At 43.7% G+C, this 20,169-nt stretch overlaps 1 protein-coding gene across 2 annotated transcripts in view; it reads left to right on the forward strand.

Annotated features, from left to right (window-relative positions):
* The first annotated feature begins 13,175 nt into the window (after nucleotides 1-13,175).
* Nucleotides 13,176-20,169, forward strand: part of CREM (cAMP responsive element modulator) — a 61,354-nt gene continuing 54,360 nt past the window's right edge. For both annotated transcript variants that reach the window (XM_054020960.1, XM_054020959.1), the window contains exon 1: nucleotides 13,176-13,295. In XM_054020960.1, coding sequence (XP_053876935.1) covers nucleotides 13,176-13,295 — 120 coding nt within the window. The remainder of the gene's footprint in view (nucleotides 13,296-20,169) is intronic.

Consider the following 20,169-nt stretch of genomic DNA (forward strand, 5'->3'; position numbering starts at 1 on the left):
AGATATTTGCCTTTTTTTTTTAAACAAACCACTACTGAATAAAGAACAGGAGTACTTGTGGCACCTTAGAGACTAACAAATTTATTTCAGCATAAGCTTTCGTGGGCTACAGCTCACTTCTTCAGATGCATCTAAGGTGCCACAAGTATTCCTGTTCTTTTTGCAGATACAGACTAACACGGCTGCTACTTTGAAACCTGTCACTATTGAATAGGTTCTCAAATACTTAAGCAAGCACATAGAAGAAATGCACTATCATGCCAACAGTATAGGTGGGACAGTGCATTAAGAGGTGACTTCAGAATAAAAGTTGTGTGCTGTATAAACATGCTATGTAAAACACATGGTATAAACACTTGAGTCTCAAATATTACACTTGGCATTCTACTTGCAGAGTTTATACAGCAAAACACTGACAATTTCTTCCTTCCTTTCATTTATACTCTTAAAAATTTGTACATAGGGATATTTGTACTTATTGGCCCCCATTAGTGTACTATCTGAGCGCTTCAAAATCTGTACTGTGTTTATCCTCCCAATGCCACTGTGAAGTAGGGAAGTATTATCCCTATTTTTACAGAGGCACAGAACCTTAGAAGTATTTGGGGGACTAACGCCCATTAATTTCAGTAAGAGTTATGTGCCTAAATACCTTTGAGGATCTGGGCTTAAGTGACTTGTCCAAAGTCACACAGAAGTTGTGATGAAGCAGGTAAATCAACCTCAGCTCTCACAAGTCCCCAAGTGAGAGCCCTAACACAGGATCATCCTTCTTCTCTTTTTGTATACTGTGAAACATTAAACATTTGTATGAGAAGACATACTAGAACAGTAGCAATAATCTCCATGGCCCAAATATTTACATAGAATTTGAGCATAATCAAAATTAAGGCTACCAATATTATACCTTCCAGAATACAGCAAATATGTCAAATGCATGGTAAGTCTCAAACGTTATTTATAGTCATTAAATGTATCCCTTTGGTTCTAGGGGGAGAGAACATAAACATAGCCACCAGTCTCTCTTTTATCTATTGGCAACTTTCTGATATACTATACTAAAATTTTGGGATTTTTTAAAAATATAAAATAAATACAATGTTATTTGTATTTATATACAAATAACAAAGTACATATATATTTGTATGTACTAAACAAAAACATTTCTTAGTAATGTAATCTGAATTAAAGGATAATTTTTTGTTAAACAAAGTTATTTCACAAGTGTATCCTTGAGCAGGTCACTTAACGTTTTGCTGTACTGTTCTCAGTACTTTGGTATCTTCAGATAAAAGGAAATATATAAGAACTTCTCAGACAATTAAGTTTCCTAGTACAACAAGGAGGTTCAGTGATATTATAGAAAGGAAGTGGCTTCCTGGTGCCCCCGGAGTATTTTAACGTGCTCAGGCACCTTAGGTAAGAGTTTACACCCATTTTACTAAATGTGAACTGTGGCAGAGAAGTGATTACCCAAAGTCACCTAAACCAGCAGTAGAGCTTGGTATAAAACCCCAGCAGCCACAACTCTAAACCCTCTGCCCTTCCCACGAGGGTCTACGGCATGGGGTGAGTGTGGGGCTGGGGCACAGTTACACCCTCCCCAATGCCTGTGTGCTGGGTGAGTTACACCCTCCCCGGCCTGGCTAGCAGGGGAGATCACACCCCCTCCAATGCCCAGGAAGACTGCGTGGGCCGCCCGCACCCCACAGGTTCCCCGTGCCTCCGAGGAGGGTATGGGGTCAGGCCCCAAGCCAGCAGGCGGCACCTCCCCACGGAGAGCGGGGTGCGATGCCCACAGACAGCCCCCAAACGGGGAGAGGGGAGTCCCGAGAGAACAGACGTCTCCCTCCCGCAACCAATCAGGTGCCTGGCTGGTGGCCCCGTGGCGGCGGTTGGCGCGGCGCCGGCCGTTGAGTCCCGTTTGTAACCAATCGGCGCTGGCGGCTACGGCTGCCTAGGCCTGGGCTCCTCCTCCTGTGACCGCGGGGTCGGGGAGCCGCCGCGGGCGCCATTTCCTCAGCGCCCCCGCGGCGGCGCGGCTGCATCAGCGCTGACGTGGAGGCGACGTGCGGCTCCGCCCGGCCCAATCCCCCCCACCCCCCTGTGACGGGGGCATCACGTACAGGGCGGCGGGTGAGTGCGGAGGGGCGGGAGGGGGCGGGGACACGTGTGTGTGTGTGTGTGTGTGCGCGCAGCCCGACCCCCTGCCGGCCGGGAGTGGGGGGAGAGGCCAGGCGAGGGAGACAAGCCAAGGCGTGCAGCGAGGAGCGGGGCATAAGGGCACGCAGGGCCCCGAGAGGACAGGGCGGGAGCCGCCCTTGCTGGGTGTGTGAGGAGAGACGCGCCCGCCCGCCGCCTTGGGGCGCCTTCAGCGTCGTCTCCCCTCCGCCCCCCGGGGGGCTCCGTCCGGAGGGGTTTGTTTACCCAGCCGCCTGCCCCTCCTTGGAGGGTGCGATTCAGCCGAGCCCTTCGGCTCCCCACCGCCGCAGTCCCGGGCCCACGGGAACTGTAGCTCGGATGCCTTTCCCCGAATCTCTGGGCTTCGCGCCCTCCCCTTTAAACACCGTCAGTCAGGTACTTGGTCAGTTTCACGACGGTAGGAACTAGGCGCTTCAGTCAGGGTGGGGGGGTCATCTTCGCCCCACCCGGGGAGGCAGGGGACGTGCTGCTCTCCCCATGTTACCCCTGGGGATCTGAGGCACGGAGAGACTAAGGGTGGGGTCCCCAAAGGGACTTAGACACTGCTGAGCATCACAGCACCTAACTTTTAGGTACCTAGAAAATTACAGGCACAACAACAGTGCCAGCGCCTGGATGCACGGAGGGGAGAGAGGCGCCTTACAATGCGACCCACAAGCGCCAGCCGGCTGCAGCAGGAGCCGCCTGAGCTAGGCATGTGCTAATCCCAGCCCTGCTCACGGAGCTAGGCACCGAAGGACATCTCTAGAAGTGTTACAGGGGCACAGCTGCAGCTTCCCTGGTGTAGCGACAATGGCGGAGACACTTACTACCGTGACGAAAGAGGTTTTTCCGTCACTGTAGTAAATCCACCCCTTCGAGAGGTGGTAGTTATGTCAATGGAAGAATTTTTCCACTGACCTAGCAGCATGTACGGTGTGGGAGGGGAGGTGTTAAGTCAACTTACTACATCACAGACACAGCATGACATTTTTCACAGCCCTAAGCAATGTGTGTAGATCAGGGGTAAGTCTGATCTGCAGGGAGGAGTCTATCTCTGTTTATCAGCCCATGAAGGGGAACCTACTGTCTGGGCTCACTGCCTAACCTGTTGCTTGAGGAAATAAGTTAGGTGCCTGCTTCACTCCAGGCAAACAGCCAGAGAAGGTGCTGTCCCTCATCTTATAACTTTCATCCCAGTGTTAGAGCACTTGCCTGGATGTGGGAGATCTAGGTTTGATACCAGCCCTCTCTGCTAGAGAAGGAGAAGGGATTTCCCACTGCTCAGGAGAGTGGTCTAACCACTGAACTATGGGATTTTCTGATGTGGGACTCCCTCAGTCTCTCCTGTTGAAGCTGTTGCCATATGGATAAATAATTTGAGTGAGTGGAGCCAGGGGACTGGGCTGAGATCTCCCCCTCTCAGGTGGGTGCCCTAATGGCATTTCATTCTCTCTTTGGTCTGTCATTGAGAGAGAGAGAGAGAAGAGAGTTATTCCCACTCTGTAGCATGGAGCAATAACAGGGTCCATGCTGATGTAAAGGGTTAGCCTAGGATGCCCCGGCACACTACATGTGTACAACTGGCAGCAGGCAGCCAGTACTTGGTATGATGTGTGTGGGAGGGAGCACAGGGTTTGTATAGAGCAGTGGTTCTCAACCAGGGGTACAGAGGCATGTGGGGGTACACCGAGGTCTTCTGAGGACACATCAATTCATTTAGATATTTGCCTAGTTTTACAACAGGCTACATAAACACTAACGAAGTCAGTACAAACTAAAATTTCATACAATAATTTGTTTATACTGATCTATGTACTGTACACTGAAATGTAAGTACAAAGTATTCCAATTAATTTATTTTATAATTATATGGTAAAATGAGAAAGTAAGCAATTTTTCAGTATTAGTGTGCTATGACACTTTTGTATTTTTTGTGTCTGAGTTTGTAAGCAGGTAGTTTTTAAGTGAGGTGAAACTTGGGGGGACGCAAGACAAATCAGACCCCTGAAAGGGATACAGTAATCTAGAAAGGTTGTGAACCACTGGTATAGAGGGAGTGAGGGCACACTGCCTGCGGGAGGGGCTTAGCAAGATCCTCTGATTAGGGTAGGAGTAACACTGCATACATGCATGCAGAGGGGATGGGGGGCACAAAGGATGGTATTGTGTGTGGCAGGTTATGGGGGAAGCACTTTGTGCAAGTGGCTAAGGTAAACTGCAGACTCTCAAGCAATATGTGTGTCTGTGTATTACTGGGGATGCTCCTGTTTTAATATTTGGGGTGAATGGCAGAGAGTCACTGTTTTTCTTGGTAGCCTTTCTTGGCAATTCTCTGGGAAGGGATCTGGATGGGCCTGATCCCTTTTAATTAGATTATTGCCTTGCAGGCAAGGGCAGAGAGGGTCCCTGTGGGATTGATAAGAAATAGGTCTCTTTCTGAAACTTCGAGTCATTGTCTTGGCAACAACTCTGCTGGTGTCAAGCTTTTACCCAGGCCTGAGTCCAGCTGTATCTCATGCAGCTGAACAGCTGTTCCAACCAGATATTCACATTAAATGGTAATCTCATCTACACTGTAACTATAGATTGAGCTCCACTTTGTTCTTTGATGCAGCTATTGCATGTCTAAATATCACAGAAGGCCTAATATTGGATTTCTCTCACCTGTAGTATTAGGTGAGCAGATGTGTCCTGAGTGACATGTATCATCTTACCTGCCCTAATACCAGGTTTCAGAGTAGCAGCCATGTTAGTCTGAATCCGCAAAAAGAATAGGAGTACTTGTGGCACCTTAGAGACTAACAAATTTATTTGAGCATAAGCTTTTGTGAGCTACATCTGATGAAGTGGGCCATAGCCCACGAAAGCGTATGCTCATATCAATTTGTTAGTCTCTAAGGTGCCACGAGTACTCCTGTTCTTTTTGCCCTAATACCAGTGACTTTTTTTCTCTTTTTGCTAAGACTGTTACAGTCCTCAGAGAAAAGGAATAGAATGGAAAAATCTTGAAATATGGGAGAAGATGAGAAGTGGAGAGTGCTACTAATAATGGAAATTAATCAGAGAACTACTGTCTTGATATGAAATCAATAGAATGGTGCTATCAAGCAGAGAGAGCTGCAGGTGGTGCTCAGTTTGCTTAACAAATGCATGTTCTGGAGCACTATTCCTGCCTAGTCCCTGCTTGTTGACCTGAAGGAAAAAATAATGGCCTTGAAATCCATAAAAAAATGGATTCTGAGTTTCCTATCTACAACTTTCCCTCAAACACAAGGCCCTGCGCTCTATGAATGAAGTTTACAGGGCTGGTAGCCAAGAAGAAGAAGAAAACCCTTAAAATGTGTAACATCCATCTGACATTTGAAAGATTTGCAGAGGCAGAAAAATGATGCACCCAGTGAGACCTCAGTGGAAGTGCTGAATCACACAGTTTATCTGCCTTTTATTTAGTAGCAGTTTCTTTACTACTTACTCAACCTTTGTTGAGAATTTATGCATTCTGATATTTTATATTATAAAAGTATATTGGAATAAAATATTTATTGTACAATGGCTCTGTGTATTTAATCGAGGCATCTGATGCTTCAGGTCATACTGAATTCTGGAGCACTTTGATTACTGGTTATGCAGCTAAATCTCATCAACAAATATTAAAGATAAATTTTTTACTATAAGGATTTCAAAATTAAAAACAGCATGCAATTATTTGCCTCAAAAGTATTTTATAGGGCTAAGCTTTTTTTAAAAACAGTCTCCCTTCAGTGGGAACGAAAAAGTTTAAAAATAAAGGTTCATATCTCTAAATTTGAGTGGCATCTGCCTATCTTGGGTCACATGATTGGGATACAAAATTTGTATCCGCATCCAATCCACGATCCACAAATATGGTCTGTGGCTACAAAGCGGATATGTGCAGATTTGCAGGGCTCTAGATATAAAATTTGGATCTGCATCTGTCAGGGTTCTCCCCCCCTCCCCCCCGAACTCTGGGGTACAGATGTGGGGACCCACATGAAAGATCCCCTAAGCTTATATTTTACCAGCGTAGGTTAAAACTTCTCGAAAGCACTAATTTCTTAGACTGATATTACTGCCACCAACATGTGATTTACACAAAATATTCAGGGAAGGGTCACTTGGAATCCCTATCCCCCTAAAATATCCCCCCAAACCCCTTCACCCCCTTTCCTGGGGAGGCTTGAGAATAAACTATCAACCAGTTGCCTTAGCAATGTGAGCACAGACCAGACCCTTTGTCTTCAGGACACCGAAATCAATCAGGTTCTTAAAAGAAGAACTTTATTTATAAAGAAATAAGTAAAAGAATCACACCTGCAAAATCAGGATGGAAGGTAACTTTACAGGGTACTAAAAAGATTTAAAACACAGAGGATTCCCCTCTGGTCTCAGCTTCACTATTACAAAAACAGGAATGAAACTACCCCTGTAGCATAGGAAAATTCACAAGCCAAAACAAAAGATAAGCTAATGCATTTCCTTGCCCCACTCCCAGTTTCTGTGGGTTTAGATGGATTATTCCAGGTATATTTTCAGGAGATATTGTACCTGCTTGGCTTCTCCCTCCATCCGGAGTGGGAACAACAAAAGAGAATAACAAACAAATCCTTCCCCCTGTCAATTTTGAAAGTATTTTCTTTTCTCATTGGTCCTTCTGGCCAGGTGCCAACTAGGTTATTTGAACTACTTAACCCTTTACAGGGAAGGCAATCCAGTACAGTTGCCAAGGATACATAAAGGTTGCTACCCTTCCCCCTATATTTATGACAGCATCTGTCCGCAAACATGGTCTGCTGATGTCCGTATCCGTGGATGTGGATATCCGCGGATATCTGCAGATTTGCAGGGCTCTAAACATGATCAGCTTTCCTTTCTAGCAATGGCTACTTCTACTTTGCTTTTATCCAGTTAATGTTGCTTCTGTGGCTCATAAGGCAAATGGTTTCTGGTGGAATGAATTTTCTAGCTGTGAAGTTTATTTTGAGAGGAGGGGTAGAAGAGGGTTACTTCTGCCTCTCTTTTTTCTCTTCTACAGGTCTGACATCTTTACATAGTTCTGATATGAAGCCGGTGCCAAACATCCATCCCACAAGCTGAACTAAACTTTGAAAACACTATATTAAAGAAACCGATACATTAAAAAAAAATAAATCACAATGCAATATAATTTAATATGTTTTCAAACAGTAAAAGCATTTCCTTAGAGGATTTCAGATTTCCTGACATTCTGAAAGTTAAGTACTGCAAATTTAACAGTAAAGATACAGATAAACACATTTCCTAATGCAGAGTGTAACTATTACTCAAACTGCAAAATCTCAATACTGGATACACAATAAACAATGTCACAATAAGTTATTACAATGTCATTAGTGAGACAGAGAAAATAGGCATATATGTTTCCAGCCCTGTGATTTTTCCTCATCATCTCCAGGCAAAAAACCACATACATTTGCCTTACATTAAATTACAGAATATATTTTCAACCATAATTCATGGAAGTGCAGTCATGTAACTTGCGTGTATTAAGATAAAAATCGTGCCTAATTAATATCAATGTATTGCCTCGTAACTTTTGAAAGGTATTAAGCAACCCAGAGGAAAAATGTAACAATCCTATTAATATTTAATATCAAAATAAATCTCATGATATGTAGCTGATTTGTAATTAAACCATGTTTATATAAAATAAAGCAATTTTTGAGTTTAGGGTTAAGTCCATATACAAGGCCTATAAAGTTATAATGGTTTGAAAGTTCAATCTTCCTTAAAAAACAAACAAACAGAATCTGTTTATTGTTCCTGATTTTCCAGACCACGTGATCTCTGTCATCAAAATCAGTTAAGATCCTTGCTGGATATATAAAGCTAAAACTTAGTTCCATTACTCATGGATCCTTTAACGCTTTTACAAAGACCTTTGGACTTTTCATGAAATAAGGGGCATAAACTGGATGTTATTTTTATTACTGCAGTACTTAGGAGCCCTAGTCATGGACTAGAACCCCACTGTTCTTTGTGCTGCACAAACACAGAAGAAGATAGTCCCTGCCCGAAAGAGCTATGTAGAGCAGGGGTGGGCAAACTTTTTGGCCCGAGGCCCACATCTGGGTGGGGAAATTGAATGCAGGGCCATGAATATAGGGTTGGGGCAGGGGGTCAGGTTGCAGGAGGCAGTGCGGGGTGTGGAAGGAGGTGTGGTGTGCAGGAAGGGGCTCAAGGCAAAGGGTTGAGGTGGAGGAGTGGTGCGGAGTGTACAAGGGGGCTCAGGGCAGGGGGTTGGGGGCTCAAGGCAAGGGGTTGGGGTGCAGGAAGAGGGTGGGGTATGGCAGGGGGCTCAGGGCAGGGGGTTGGGGTGCAGGAGGGGTTTGGGGTGCGGGCTCTGGCCCAGCACTGCTTACCTGGGGTGGCAGCGGCACTCAGCGGGGCTAAGACAGCCCTGGCCCTGTGCCACACCACTCCCGGAAGTGGCTGGCACCACATCCCTGCGGCCCCTGGGGGAGGGGGGGCAGAGGGCTCTGTCCTGCCCTCACCTGCGGGTACCTCCCCAAAAGCTCCCATTGGCCTTGGTTACCTGTTTCCGGACAATGGGAGCTGCGGGGGGCAGTGCCTGTAGGCGAGGGCAGCATGCGGAGCCCTCTGCCCCCTGCCCCTTCAGGGGCTGCAGGGATGTGCCGACCGCTTCCGGAAGTGGCGCGGGGCCCATGGCATCACGGGGGTGGCAATCCCGCGGGCCGTAGTTTGCACACCCCTGATGTAGAGCCTTGTTTTGAAACTTAGGAGCAATGGATCTGTCAATACATTTCCTTTGTCATCGGTGGTTTGCCTCTAATCAAAACTCTGCTTACATTATAGGAAGAAAAAGTCTTCTATTTTGGTAGTCTCTGGACTAAATTCATAACTGTCTGTTTCATGGGTGCTTCATATTGAGAACAGTTTTAATAGTCTTTTGGAAAAACATATCACCTGCCTTGCTATTTTCAGATATGCCAACCAAAATAGGTCCTTTGTCTTGCACTATGCTTTATATTATGCAGCTGTTATACTGCAACTTTGTTTTTAGTCAGGCCTTTTATACAAGTTTTTGTCAAGGGGACTAGTACACCTAAAATGGCTACTTACCTTTTTTAAGCTTTGTCTTTTACAGGCCCAAAGTTTTAGGTTTCATTTGACCTTCATACTTGGAGAAGGCAATTTCTGTGCTCAGTTTAGCATTTTGTTCAACAAGTTTACACACTGTTGACATTTAAATTAATTTCCCCTTGAAAATAACAATAATGGCTTGTCCAGAAGTAATGTTTTAGGAGAACAGTGGTATTAACAAATCTCAGGAATACCTGAAAAGAGACAATATAAAAAATTCTAGTGCTATTTGGCTGTGCTGAAGATTAAAAATAGTAAATCATCTGTCTAATTAAAATCCAGAGTATATTCAGCTGTATCTTTGGAGAATACATTTGAATAGATTCCCATGCTTAGGTGTGGCTAAAGTGTATTTTAATTGTGTTCTGCATCTGAGATTTGTATTCTAATTTCCCATGAGTTTTACCTAAAATCTAGAGCATAATAAAAATACAGTCCTCTTTCTTGTCATATTTTGAAAGGCTGCAGATATCCTAGAGATACTTTTTTAATTTTTTAGTTGTCTTCACTATTTACATCAGTACAGTTTAACTGTGCATACATCTAATAACAGACACGTGAACTGAAATTAGTTAAGTATTTAGCTGTCTACACTACATGAAAGAGTTGCCCATAGAAAGATCAGGAAGGATCACAGGGGTGTCAAAAACAAATAGAATAATACAGCTTTTTTGTAGGAGGAGGGCCTTCAGCAATCCATAAGGGATTAAGCCCCTATCTGGGAAATAAAAGATACTGTCAAGATTAGAAAACCAGATAGGCATTTTCCTCAAACACTTTATTGCTTTTGTTTCATGATACTTAGTGCAACAGGCAATGACATTCAGCAGCTAATTGAGACTGTCTTTTCACCAAAGCGAGAAAAGTGCTACATTTCTAACTAATGGATGTGTGGGTCCAGACTTCATATAAATCAAGCCTAAAGCAATAAAGTAGTAAAATTGGAAACATGTCAGTTTCTACAGCATGATAGATGATCCTTGCCAAGAGAAGCCAATGGAACATTTTCCGTGGGACGGAGGTAAAATTAGTAATTTTGAATTAAACCCTATCTCTGTGTGACAGACAATCTTGGATATGAAATATGAAGGTATGATTTTGGAGCTGCATCGGGTAAAATAATTAGGATCCTACTCTTAATTCCAGAAGAAAGGTTTAGTGACTATGTTGGTAATGCAGACTAATTACATTATTGATCCTGGTATTTAAGCTGTTTTGATCTATGGGGACATCCTTTTGGATATACATATTAAACAACTAGTATCCTCACAGGTGAGTCTTGGGTCATAGTGAAATTTCTGGGAGAAAGACTATTTCTTCTCAGATCGTTGCCTATTACTATACTGGGTATGTGCATAAGAAGTACAGTAATTCAGCAAGATACTCTTTTCACTTACATGTGCTGTAGGAAGAAGTGGCTGGATACAGTAGGAGATCTTCAGAGTAGCTGATGAGTCAATCCAGAATTGCCCCATTTAAAGTTATACACTCTCCTCTGATTAAGTCCTTGGTGCATACTGAGCACCAGTGCTCTCAACATCCTGAGATTTTGACTGCACTATTATTTTAGCATTATATCCAGGGGAAAGGAACTCATGAGAAAAAATAGGAATGCAGGAGGTACCATCTGTGTATATATTAAATACTGTATTATTATGGATTGAATTAGAACTGCTGTTGATGTACTAAAATTTTTTCTAACAAACTACACAAAAGATAGACTACTCTAATACATTCCTCATGGTGTATACACTGACACCATTTGGAAACAAGCTAGTTTAAGAGGAACTTTATTTTAAGAGTGTATGAATGCTAGCACTCTGTGAGCTGCAGTAGCTTCCTGAGAATTTTCTGATAGAATTCAAGATGGCAATTTTAACCATTAAAGCCATAAATCACTCAAGATCTAGTTACTAAGAGACATACTGGAACCTGAGATCTGCACAGGGGCTTGAGATGGAAGGAGGCAGGGCATTTTTGTGTATCCACTGTCTAGTCAAGATGGTATTCTTAGAGATACAAAAATTACCTGTAATTCTGCTTCTCTGATGATATCGTTTAACTTGATTCCTTCTCAACCCATAGTGGGAGACAAAAATTTTGATGACTTATTTTGGACATAAATTATGTGTAGTGTTTAAGGAGCTCTTTGTTTCTCACTCAAAGAAATAACATTCCAGAGAGCACTGAGATACCAGGAGTTGGCCTGTGCATTAAAAATATATATGGGTACTTCAGGGGCCTCAAAACCATTGAATCAGGGAGTTCCTGCTTGTCTCACATGATAGCAGAAGACCCCAGAATAGGAACCCTGTCATATTATAACGTCAGAAAAATTAAAACAACAAATAGGTGATTTTCCCTTCCTTGTCTGGTCTTTTCCTGCATTTCCTGTAATATTTGGTATGCGTTTGAACAAGATCTCTCTTTTAATGCCACACTTCTCCTTGAGCCTGCAGTGAAGGCTGTATACTCTTTATGACATTGGTTTGTTGCTATGGTGATGATTGTGACATCACAACTTCAACATCATAACTTCACTGCAGTGTTCAGTAGGAGAGAAAGTGAGCTGAGGAAAACCAAGCTCTTGTTTTAAACACTCCCACCATCCATTATGAGCAAGTGTGTCAAGAAATATCATGGAAAAACAACCGTAAGGTAATTATGTTTTTGTGTAGTCGATATATTTGAAAGTTTTCTCCACTAACCGAGTCTTTCAGTTTATAAATTTCAGTTGATGGATGTAATTTACCCAAGCTTAGGTTTAAGATTTACAGGATAAAAAATCACAAGAGAGTTGCTGATACCAATGTAAAAATCAAGTGTTAAACATCTATCATTTGGTTCAAAACAAAATCAGTTCCGTGTCCTGAATATGAAATCTTCATGTTTGGAATTACTGTTAGCAAAAGTGACAAAAGTATATAATAAAATTATATTTTGTCTAAAGGAGGATGATATTTCTATTTAGTGGGACAGAACAGTAGGATTTACGTACAATATTTCTATCAAAACTTTTCAGGTGTCTCAATATTTTAATAATTTCCTACTCTGGTATATCTCTCCAGTGACTAATTTATACAGATAAGAATAGAAGGAAGTTTTGCTTTCATCACAAAACAAAAGAAAAACAATCCAGACATGGTAATCCAGAATAAATATTCACTTGTTAGGTATAATCTTATGGTTCTGATTGTGTCCATTGCAGGATACACAATATTATGACTGTCTAACCTAATTGAATAAAGAAAAGATAAAAATTTCTAACCAATTCTTCCTAGACATCTAATTGTCACTTCCTAAAGTGACTATACTATACTGCATCTACAGGTCTTCTTTTGTAGACCTGACTGAATAAATAGTTACCAGATATTTCTCCCTCAGCATTCCTCAGAATGGTCCTCTTCTTTTTCCCAGTTAACTCTTCTCATCTTCAGTTTCTCCTTGTTTTAATGTTCCTTCCACTCCCCTACCCCAACATAGAAGGGCTGGATAGGTATCTTCCTGGAATCAGCATTGCAAGCTAGTATCTGGACATAATGGGTTGCTAGAGAATGAGGCTTTGATTTCCTTACTCAGTGCTGGGAGTATTGCTTACACACTGCATCTAGTCCTTGCTAGCCAAGAGAGTGAGCTTGATTCCTAATTTACAGGTCATGCATGGCAACACACTGTGATGCTAGGATACTGTTGGGTTGCTCTTTTGTCAAATATTTTAAAGAACTGAAATTGGGAGTTGAGGAGAAAAATAATTTAATAGAGTTGAAATAGATATCCCTTCTTCAGGTCTGAATTCATTTCCTTGCACTATATTATTTATTTTTAGACAAATGACCACGGAAATGGTTGAATCGCAACAGGATGGAAGTGCAACAGATTCTGTGGCAGAGAGCGATGCTGTTTGCATACAAAATCAGCCAGGCCAAAGTCAGATTCCCCCCATAGCTCAGGTAATTTGACATACAGGAAACTAAGAAAAACAAATAAAAATGATCATTTAGAATTGTTACTTGCATTTGGATGAACATGATACTTTTCTACAGTTCATCATGAAATCCCCCTGCTCTGTATCAATCTTTTGTTCTTAGAGTAGTGATTTCATATTAAAAACAATAAAGATATAGTCCCAAATGATGACTGCTGTGTTATGGACATGGCAGAATAAGGGCCACAGATAATACAGCACATTATTGTAAGTCATTCACAGAAGTAACACTTCAAGAGTTTCTCGGGATGGCACTGTAATGGAAGCCAGTAGACTGTCTTTCCATGTTCTTGGAACTACTGCTATACAGTAAAAAGAAGAACAGGAGTACTTGTGGCACCTTAGAGACTAACAAATTTATTAGAGCATAAGCTTTCGTGGACTACAGCCCACTTCTTCGGATGCATATGCATCCACGAAAGCTTATGCTCTAATAAATTTGTTAGTCTCTAAGGTGCCACAAGTACTCCTGTTCTTCTTTTTGCGGATACAGACTAACACGGCTGTTACTCTGAAACTTGCTATACAGTAGTTATCTGATAATAATGTCCTATTAAATTGAGGCAGCTACAGGATTAGAGTGAGGAGATGAATTTCATGTATCCTAGAATTTGGAGATGCTTGATGCAGCAATTTATGATAATGGGTGAAGCTAATTTTTGTCTTCCCCCGCCCTAGTACTCTTGTTTACTCAAAATGAGTCCAATTCTTCAGGCAAAACTTCTTAGAATCATTGCTTATATTTCCTTTCTATGCACATGATGGCACTTTCTGGATTTTTTTACATTTTTTTTTAGATATTCTCTGGGAAAGTATTTTGCTGGTTAATAGAATAGAGGTGACAATTAAAACATTCAAACTTTAGTTTGATATATTAGGTAAGCTCCATAAAGGCTTCAGTTTTTTTAAACTTATCCATGATCTGTATTAAAAGGAAATTGCTACTAATATTCCAGTATGCTTGTCAATATTTATATCCTGATCCTTTGAAATACTACAGTACTTCAGTGCCATTCAACTCCTATGGCTTTCCATCACATGTTTATTTTTAATCCAGACAATGCTTCGGAGATGCATATTTTATCCAAATACAGTTTATTGGCATAACCCCAGTGTGAGCAGGATGCATTCCTGTTTTAGTCTTTGGCTCCCTGTGGACTGTGCCAACTGCTCTGCCATAGTACTTACTCAAGTGACCTGTCCTTTCTTTGTGCTCATCAGGTTAGTGGTTGTGATATTGTGAAAGGACTCAGCTTGGCAGCACCCAGAAGGGTGATTTGTCGGTTTCTCCATAGAACTTGTGTATCAGCTGCACTCCAAACTTCTCCGTATTGCCCATGCAGTTTACACACACACCATATGCACCCATTCATCCCTGTTCTCTTCAACCTTGACTTGAAAAGTCAAGTATAAAGGTTACAAGGTAGTTCTTTCTGAAAGCTCATCCAATTTTTGGCCTTCTCTACTTTAACTAATGAAGGTCCTATTTGTGGTAGTGATTTCTGTGACATGTACACCTGTGAATTAAAAACTGAATTGAGACTACCCACAAAATATAGGGCATTGTATTGGGGTGGTGGCTGTGCCCATAATGGCTCCTGCTGGCTGAATGTGGCACTATAGGTTCTATTTCCCCTAAGAATGCCACACAGTCCAAAAGAATGAAAAACAAAGTTCCCCTGTTATGGTTCTACTTTATTAAATTGAAATATATTTGAAATAGAAAGTCTCTCCCATTGAGTTTGGGGTTTGTACAGCCCTCCTCTGTGGGGCCTGTGGTTCTCGGGGTCCAGTTCAATCTCTACCTTAATTTGCTGCAGAACTCACCTGCAGCCACTTTTGTCCAGCCAGCTGCAGCCCCCCAGGCTCCTGGCATTATTCTCTTGCCCTTTTCATTGTTATCATCCCTTCTCGTCCTTCTCCTGCTGCTGAGGAGCTACTTACTCCCTGAGAACACACCATCCGGGTTCCTTGCTCTGGTGAGCTCTCTACTCTTCGCAGGCACTTCCTGTTTTCTAGAGCCCAACTGAGTGCTAGTAATGTGCCTTTATGAGGCACATTAGCTAAACAACTGGCAATAAATCACCTAAGGATTTAATTGGATCCAGGTGGGTATAAGTTGGTTCATTTTCTGTTACAGGAGCTTGTCTCAGGTAGGTGGGTCCCTGATTCCCTCTTAAAGGATCAGTCCCGTGACAGGCACCTCATAGGCATCAATTTGTAATTACTTTTGGCCATTGCCAGCCAGTGAAAGTTGCCAGATCCCTAGACATGAATTTGGGTGAAATCCTGGCTATGGAAACTAGGCTAACATAGTTTCTCTCCTACTTCCAGTTCTTTCTGGGTACTAGCTTGTCTGTATTTTCCCTGAGCCTTATTTAGATCCAGGGAAGTTATGCCCCATACTTTAAGTGTCCACTGGGTCTCAATTTATTATCTATATATCTCCAAATCTATCCACATCTATTCTTCTTTGGGGGTCATATGCAAATGAGATCAGGGATCTGTCCATCACAGTTCAGAATTTGCCTCCAATGTGACTGTGTTTCAGAATTGCTGTGACCTGACAGATGCTCGGCCACCAGGAGATATAATATGCCTTCAGATGATCTTCATCTTAACATTTTGCAAGGCTGCTGCTTGAAGCTCTATGTGGGATTTAAACCTTTTTTCCCCATTCAAATGAAGCCTGATTTGGGAGAATGAGGTTCCAATCCTGTCATGGAACTATCCTCCAGCACACCCCCTTGTGGCTTCTCACCTCTCTGCTGGTATATTGCACTCAGCACTTCCTGGGTTCTTTCAATCAATTACCCAGACTAGATTTGTTCAAAACATGTAGCCCCTTTCTGGTTTATTAAGTGCTTATTAAGTCTACACAGTGTAATTCACTCAGTCATCCCAGTTCACACGCACTTTTGGTCTCTATAAGAATCCTTGTAATCTTTCTTGCTCCTTCTGGGAGCTGGGGTAGTACTCTAAGGGTATGTCTACACTGGCAGAGTTACAGCACCTGCAGTTACAGTGCCACTCAGAGAGCGCTGAAGGGAAACCGCTGTTGTGTGTTCAAACTGTCAGCTTCCTGCGCAATAGCATGTTCACATGTGGCACTTGCAGAGGTATTCGGAGCGGTGCACTCTGGGCAGCTATCCCACAGAGCATCTCTTCCTCTTCAGCCACTAAGAGTTGTAGGAAGGTGGAGGGGGTCATGGGGCATCCTGGGTCCTGTCTCAATGCCCCATGATGCATTGCTTTTCATTCCAGCAATCCCTGTGCTTCCATTTGCATTTGGCGCCATCTTTCAACCGTTTGTGTACTGCACACCCTGCCTGCAGGAATGGATCCCGAACTGTTGACCGGTATGCTGCTCGCTCTGACCAACACATCATGCGTGGCAGTGGAGTTATTCCTTAAACTACAAAGGCAAGAGGAGTGTGACATTGATTTTGCCATGTGTACTAGCTACAACATGAGATTGCTTTTGGCATTCATGGAGGTGCTGACCGCAGTGGAACGCCACTTTGGGGCTTGGAAAACAAGTCGTGGGATCACATCATGATGCACATCTGGGATGACGAGCAGTGGCTGCAGAACTTTCGCATGAGGAAAGCCACATTCATGGGACTGTGTGATGAGCTCGCCCCAACCCTGTGGTGCAAGGACATGAGAATGAGAGCTGCCCTGCCATTGGAGAAGCACGTGGTGATTGCACTGTGGAAGCTGGCTACTCCAGACTGCTACTGATGAGTCGGTAACCAGTTTGGAGTGGGAAAGTTGACCGTTGGACTCTTGTTGATGGAAGTGTGCAGGGCCATTAATCGCATCCTGCTCTGAAAGACCATGACTCTGGGCAACATGCGTAACATTGTAGATGGCTTTGCTGTGGAGGGGCGTTAGATGGCACACATATTCCAAATCTGGCACCAGATCACCTAACCACCGAGTTTATTAGTCACAAGGAATTTTTCTCAATGGTTCTCCAGGTGCTTGTGAATCACCGTGGGCATTTCACAGATATTAACGCAGGCTGGTCCTGAAAGGTGCACAACACATGCATCTTTCGAAACACTGGCCTGTTCAGGAAGCTGCAATCAGGGACTTTTTTCCTGGACCAGAAGATCACCGTAGGGGAAGTCAAAATGCCCATTATGATCCTGAGAGATCCCACCTACCCCTTAATACCGTGGCTTATGAAGCCATACACGGGGTAACTTGGCAGCAGCAAGGAGCAGTTCAACAACAGGATGAGCAAGTGCAGAATGAATGTTGAGTGTGCTTTTGGCTGTTTAAAGGCCCGCTGGTGCTTCCTGTATGGGAAGCTGGACCTGGCCGATGACAGTATTCCTATGCTTATAGCTGCATGCTGTACGCTCCATAATATTGTGAAGGGAAGGGTGAAAGCTTCACTCAGGGCTGGATCACAGAGGCTCGGTGTCTGGAGACTGAGTTTGAGCAGCCAAAGACCAGGGCTGTTAGAGGGGTGCAGCACGGGGCCATAAGGATCAGGGATGCCTTGAGGCAGCAATTTGAAGCTGAAAACCACTAATATTTGTTGCTATGCTCGGGAGTACAGTGCTTGTAATGCTAGGAGATGATTGGTGCAGACAATGCAATATGTGGGTTTAACATAATTGTATGTTGCTTTGCAGTGCTCTTTTTGCTTTCAATTCATAGAATAAAAATTGCTTTCAAACCAACAGTTTTTTTTTTTATTAAAAAACAACTACTGGAGGAGAGAGTCAAACAAAAAAAATCAGCAATGAGGGGGATGGGGGAAGGGAAGGTCCCAGGAGGAGGTGGGGTCCCGGGACGGCTAAAGATTTGTGTATGTCCAGGGATCATATCCAACCTTCTCCTTTGGAGTACAATGCAGTGGGTACTGTACTTCAGCAGGGCCAAATTGTTGAGGGATGGGTGTTGAATGCAGTGGGTAGTGGGAGGCCACAGTGCTGGACTGTGAGGAGGGAGGAATGGGATGCTGCGGGTAGAGACTGAAGTCAGGAGGTTGATAAGAGTGTGTTGGCAATGTCTGGGGGGAACATGGGAAAGAGTTTTGCGACAGTGGCTGTAGGGGAGGGCGGGCGCAGAGCTGCTCGGTTTGCAGAGCTAGTATCGCCTGGAGCGTGCCTGCTTGGAACTCCATAACCTTTAAGAGCCACTCTGTGGCTTCATTCTGGCGTGCCGCATTCTCCTTTCGATCCCTCTTCTCGCTGTTCCACCACTCCTTCATACCTGTTTCTCAGCGGTTGAGTTCATCATAACATCACGCAGAAAGTTGTCCTTCGTTCTTCTTGGCCGCTTTCTAATTCTGCGCAGCTGTTCAGCCGCTGATAACAAAGAGGGAGGCTGGGCTCCCAAGGTCATCTCTATGAAGTTTAAATGCAACATTGTACAGAAGCAGTATTGTTTGCAACACAGAGAACACTGATTCAGTAATTTAAAACACAGCCACTACTTACACACCTGTCACTAACTGGCTTACCCCAGGCAAGCACACATGAGCCGCAAGACCCCGAAAATGGTGAGTAGCTGCAGGGGCAGGGTAAATCACTCTTCCTGGACCCTGCTGTACACTGGGCACATGGCTCTTGGGGAGAGCCAGCACTTTAGCAGGGGCCTGATAGTTATTCCTGTCCCCACACTTTCCACAGGATGTGATCATTATGGAAGATATCTCGCTGCTGAGGGTGAGCAGGGAATCAAGGGAGGGTCTTCTCCAAGACTGCGGCTTCCGCCCTGGCTCCTATGTGGCTTGCCTGTGTGAAGCAATGGTCCCCCCTCCCCACCCACCCGTGACAGCACAGTGGTGCAGGAAAGTTACCGTTAATGGGGCAAGAAACAAAGCAGCTCTGTCGAAGAACCTGCAGCAGCGGATTGCCCAGTATCTCCACGAGAGTTTCCTGGAGATCTCTGAAGGAGATTCCTGTGACGTGAGGGAGTCAATCAGTAGCCTGTTCCGATGCTCAGACTAGGCATATGGTGGGAGACAAGCCTGCTTTCTACAACCCTCCTGCCCCCAACAACTCGTTTCAGCGATTCCCAAAATCAAATCCTCTTACCAGGGGCACCCCTAGCTTGTAGTGTAGAGGTAGCCTAAACTGTAACCCTCTTTTAAGACAGAAGTCCCTATATCTCCTCCCCAAAGTTGGATTGAAACTTAGGCAGTCCTTCTGTTTCTCCTTAAGTCAGGAGTCTCCAGTTCTCCTCCCTGGAGCTGGGTTGTAATTTAGGCCTGCTATAGAACCTTAGCCAGTTTCTCCTTCAGCTGGCCTCTTTCCCCCAATTAATCCTCAGACTTGGAGGCCTCAGTAGGCAGCCTTCTACTGCTGGTGTCTACCCTGCTAAGGGGGTGGAGGTAGCATATGTGCCAGTCCCCTTCTCACAGCTCATCCCCAGTAGGTTGCCTCACCCACTCTGCAAGTTCACTAGTCCTGGACCCTTAAAGAAACAGTAACTGACTTTCTCCCACGTCCTGCTTATTGCCAGGACTTCTTCCTCTCCAGCAGTACCTCTTATTTCCTAGATCCTTGCATACACCAAAACTTCTCAAAATATTAAAGGACCATGCCATATAACAGGGTGGTGGGCTGACCCTTTGGCACCATTGCCCTTAAAGGGCAGACTAACCTATCACAAGTCCCTTCTAATACTCTCTGGACCTGGTATCCAGAGCTGTTGCTCATTTTAGCAGTTTTGAAGTTCTTATTCACCTAGAACATCTGTGCCCACCTTTTTTGGGATGGTACTGCTTGCCAAACTTCTACAAATGAAAATATGTGGACTACCTCAATGTGACAGAAGTTATATTCCCACAACTATAATTCTTAGGCAAGGTCTAC

The sequence above is a fragment of the Malaclemys terrapin genome, chromosome 2, assembly GCF_027887155.1.
Source record: "Malaclemys terrapin pileata isolate rMalTer1 chromosome 2, rMalTer1.hap1, whole genome shotgun sequence".
NCBI lineage: Eukaryota > Metazoa > Chordata > Testudines > Emydidae > Malaclemys > Malaclemys terrapin.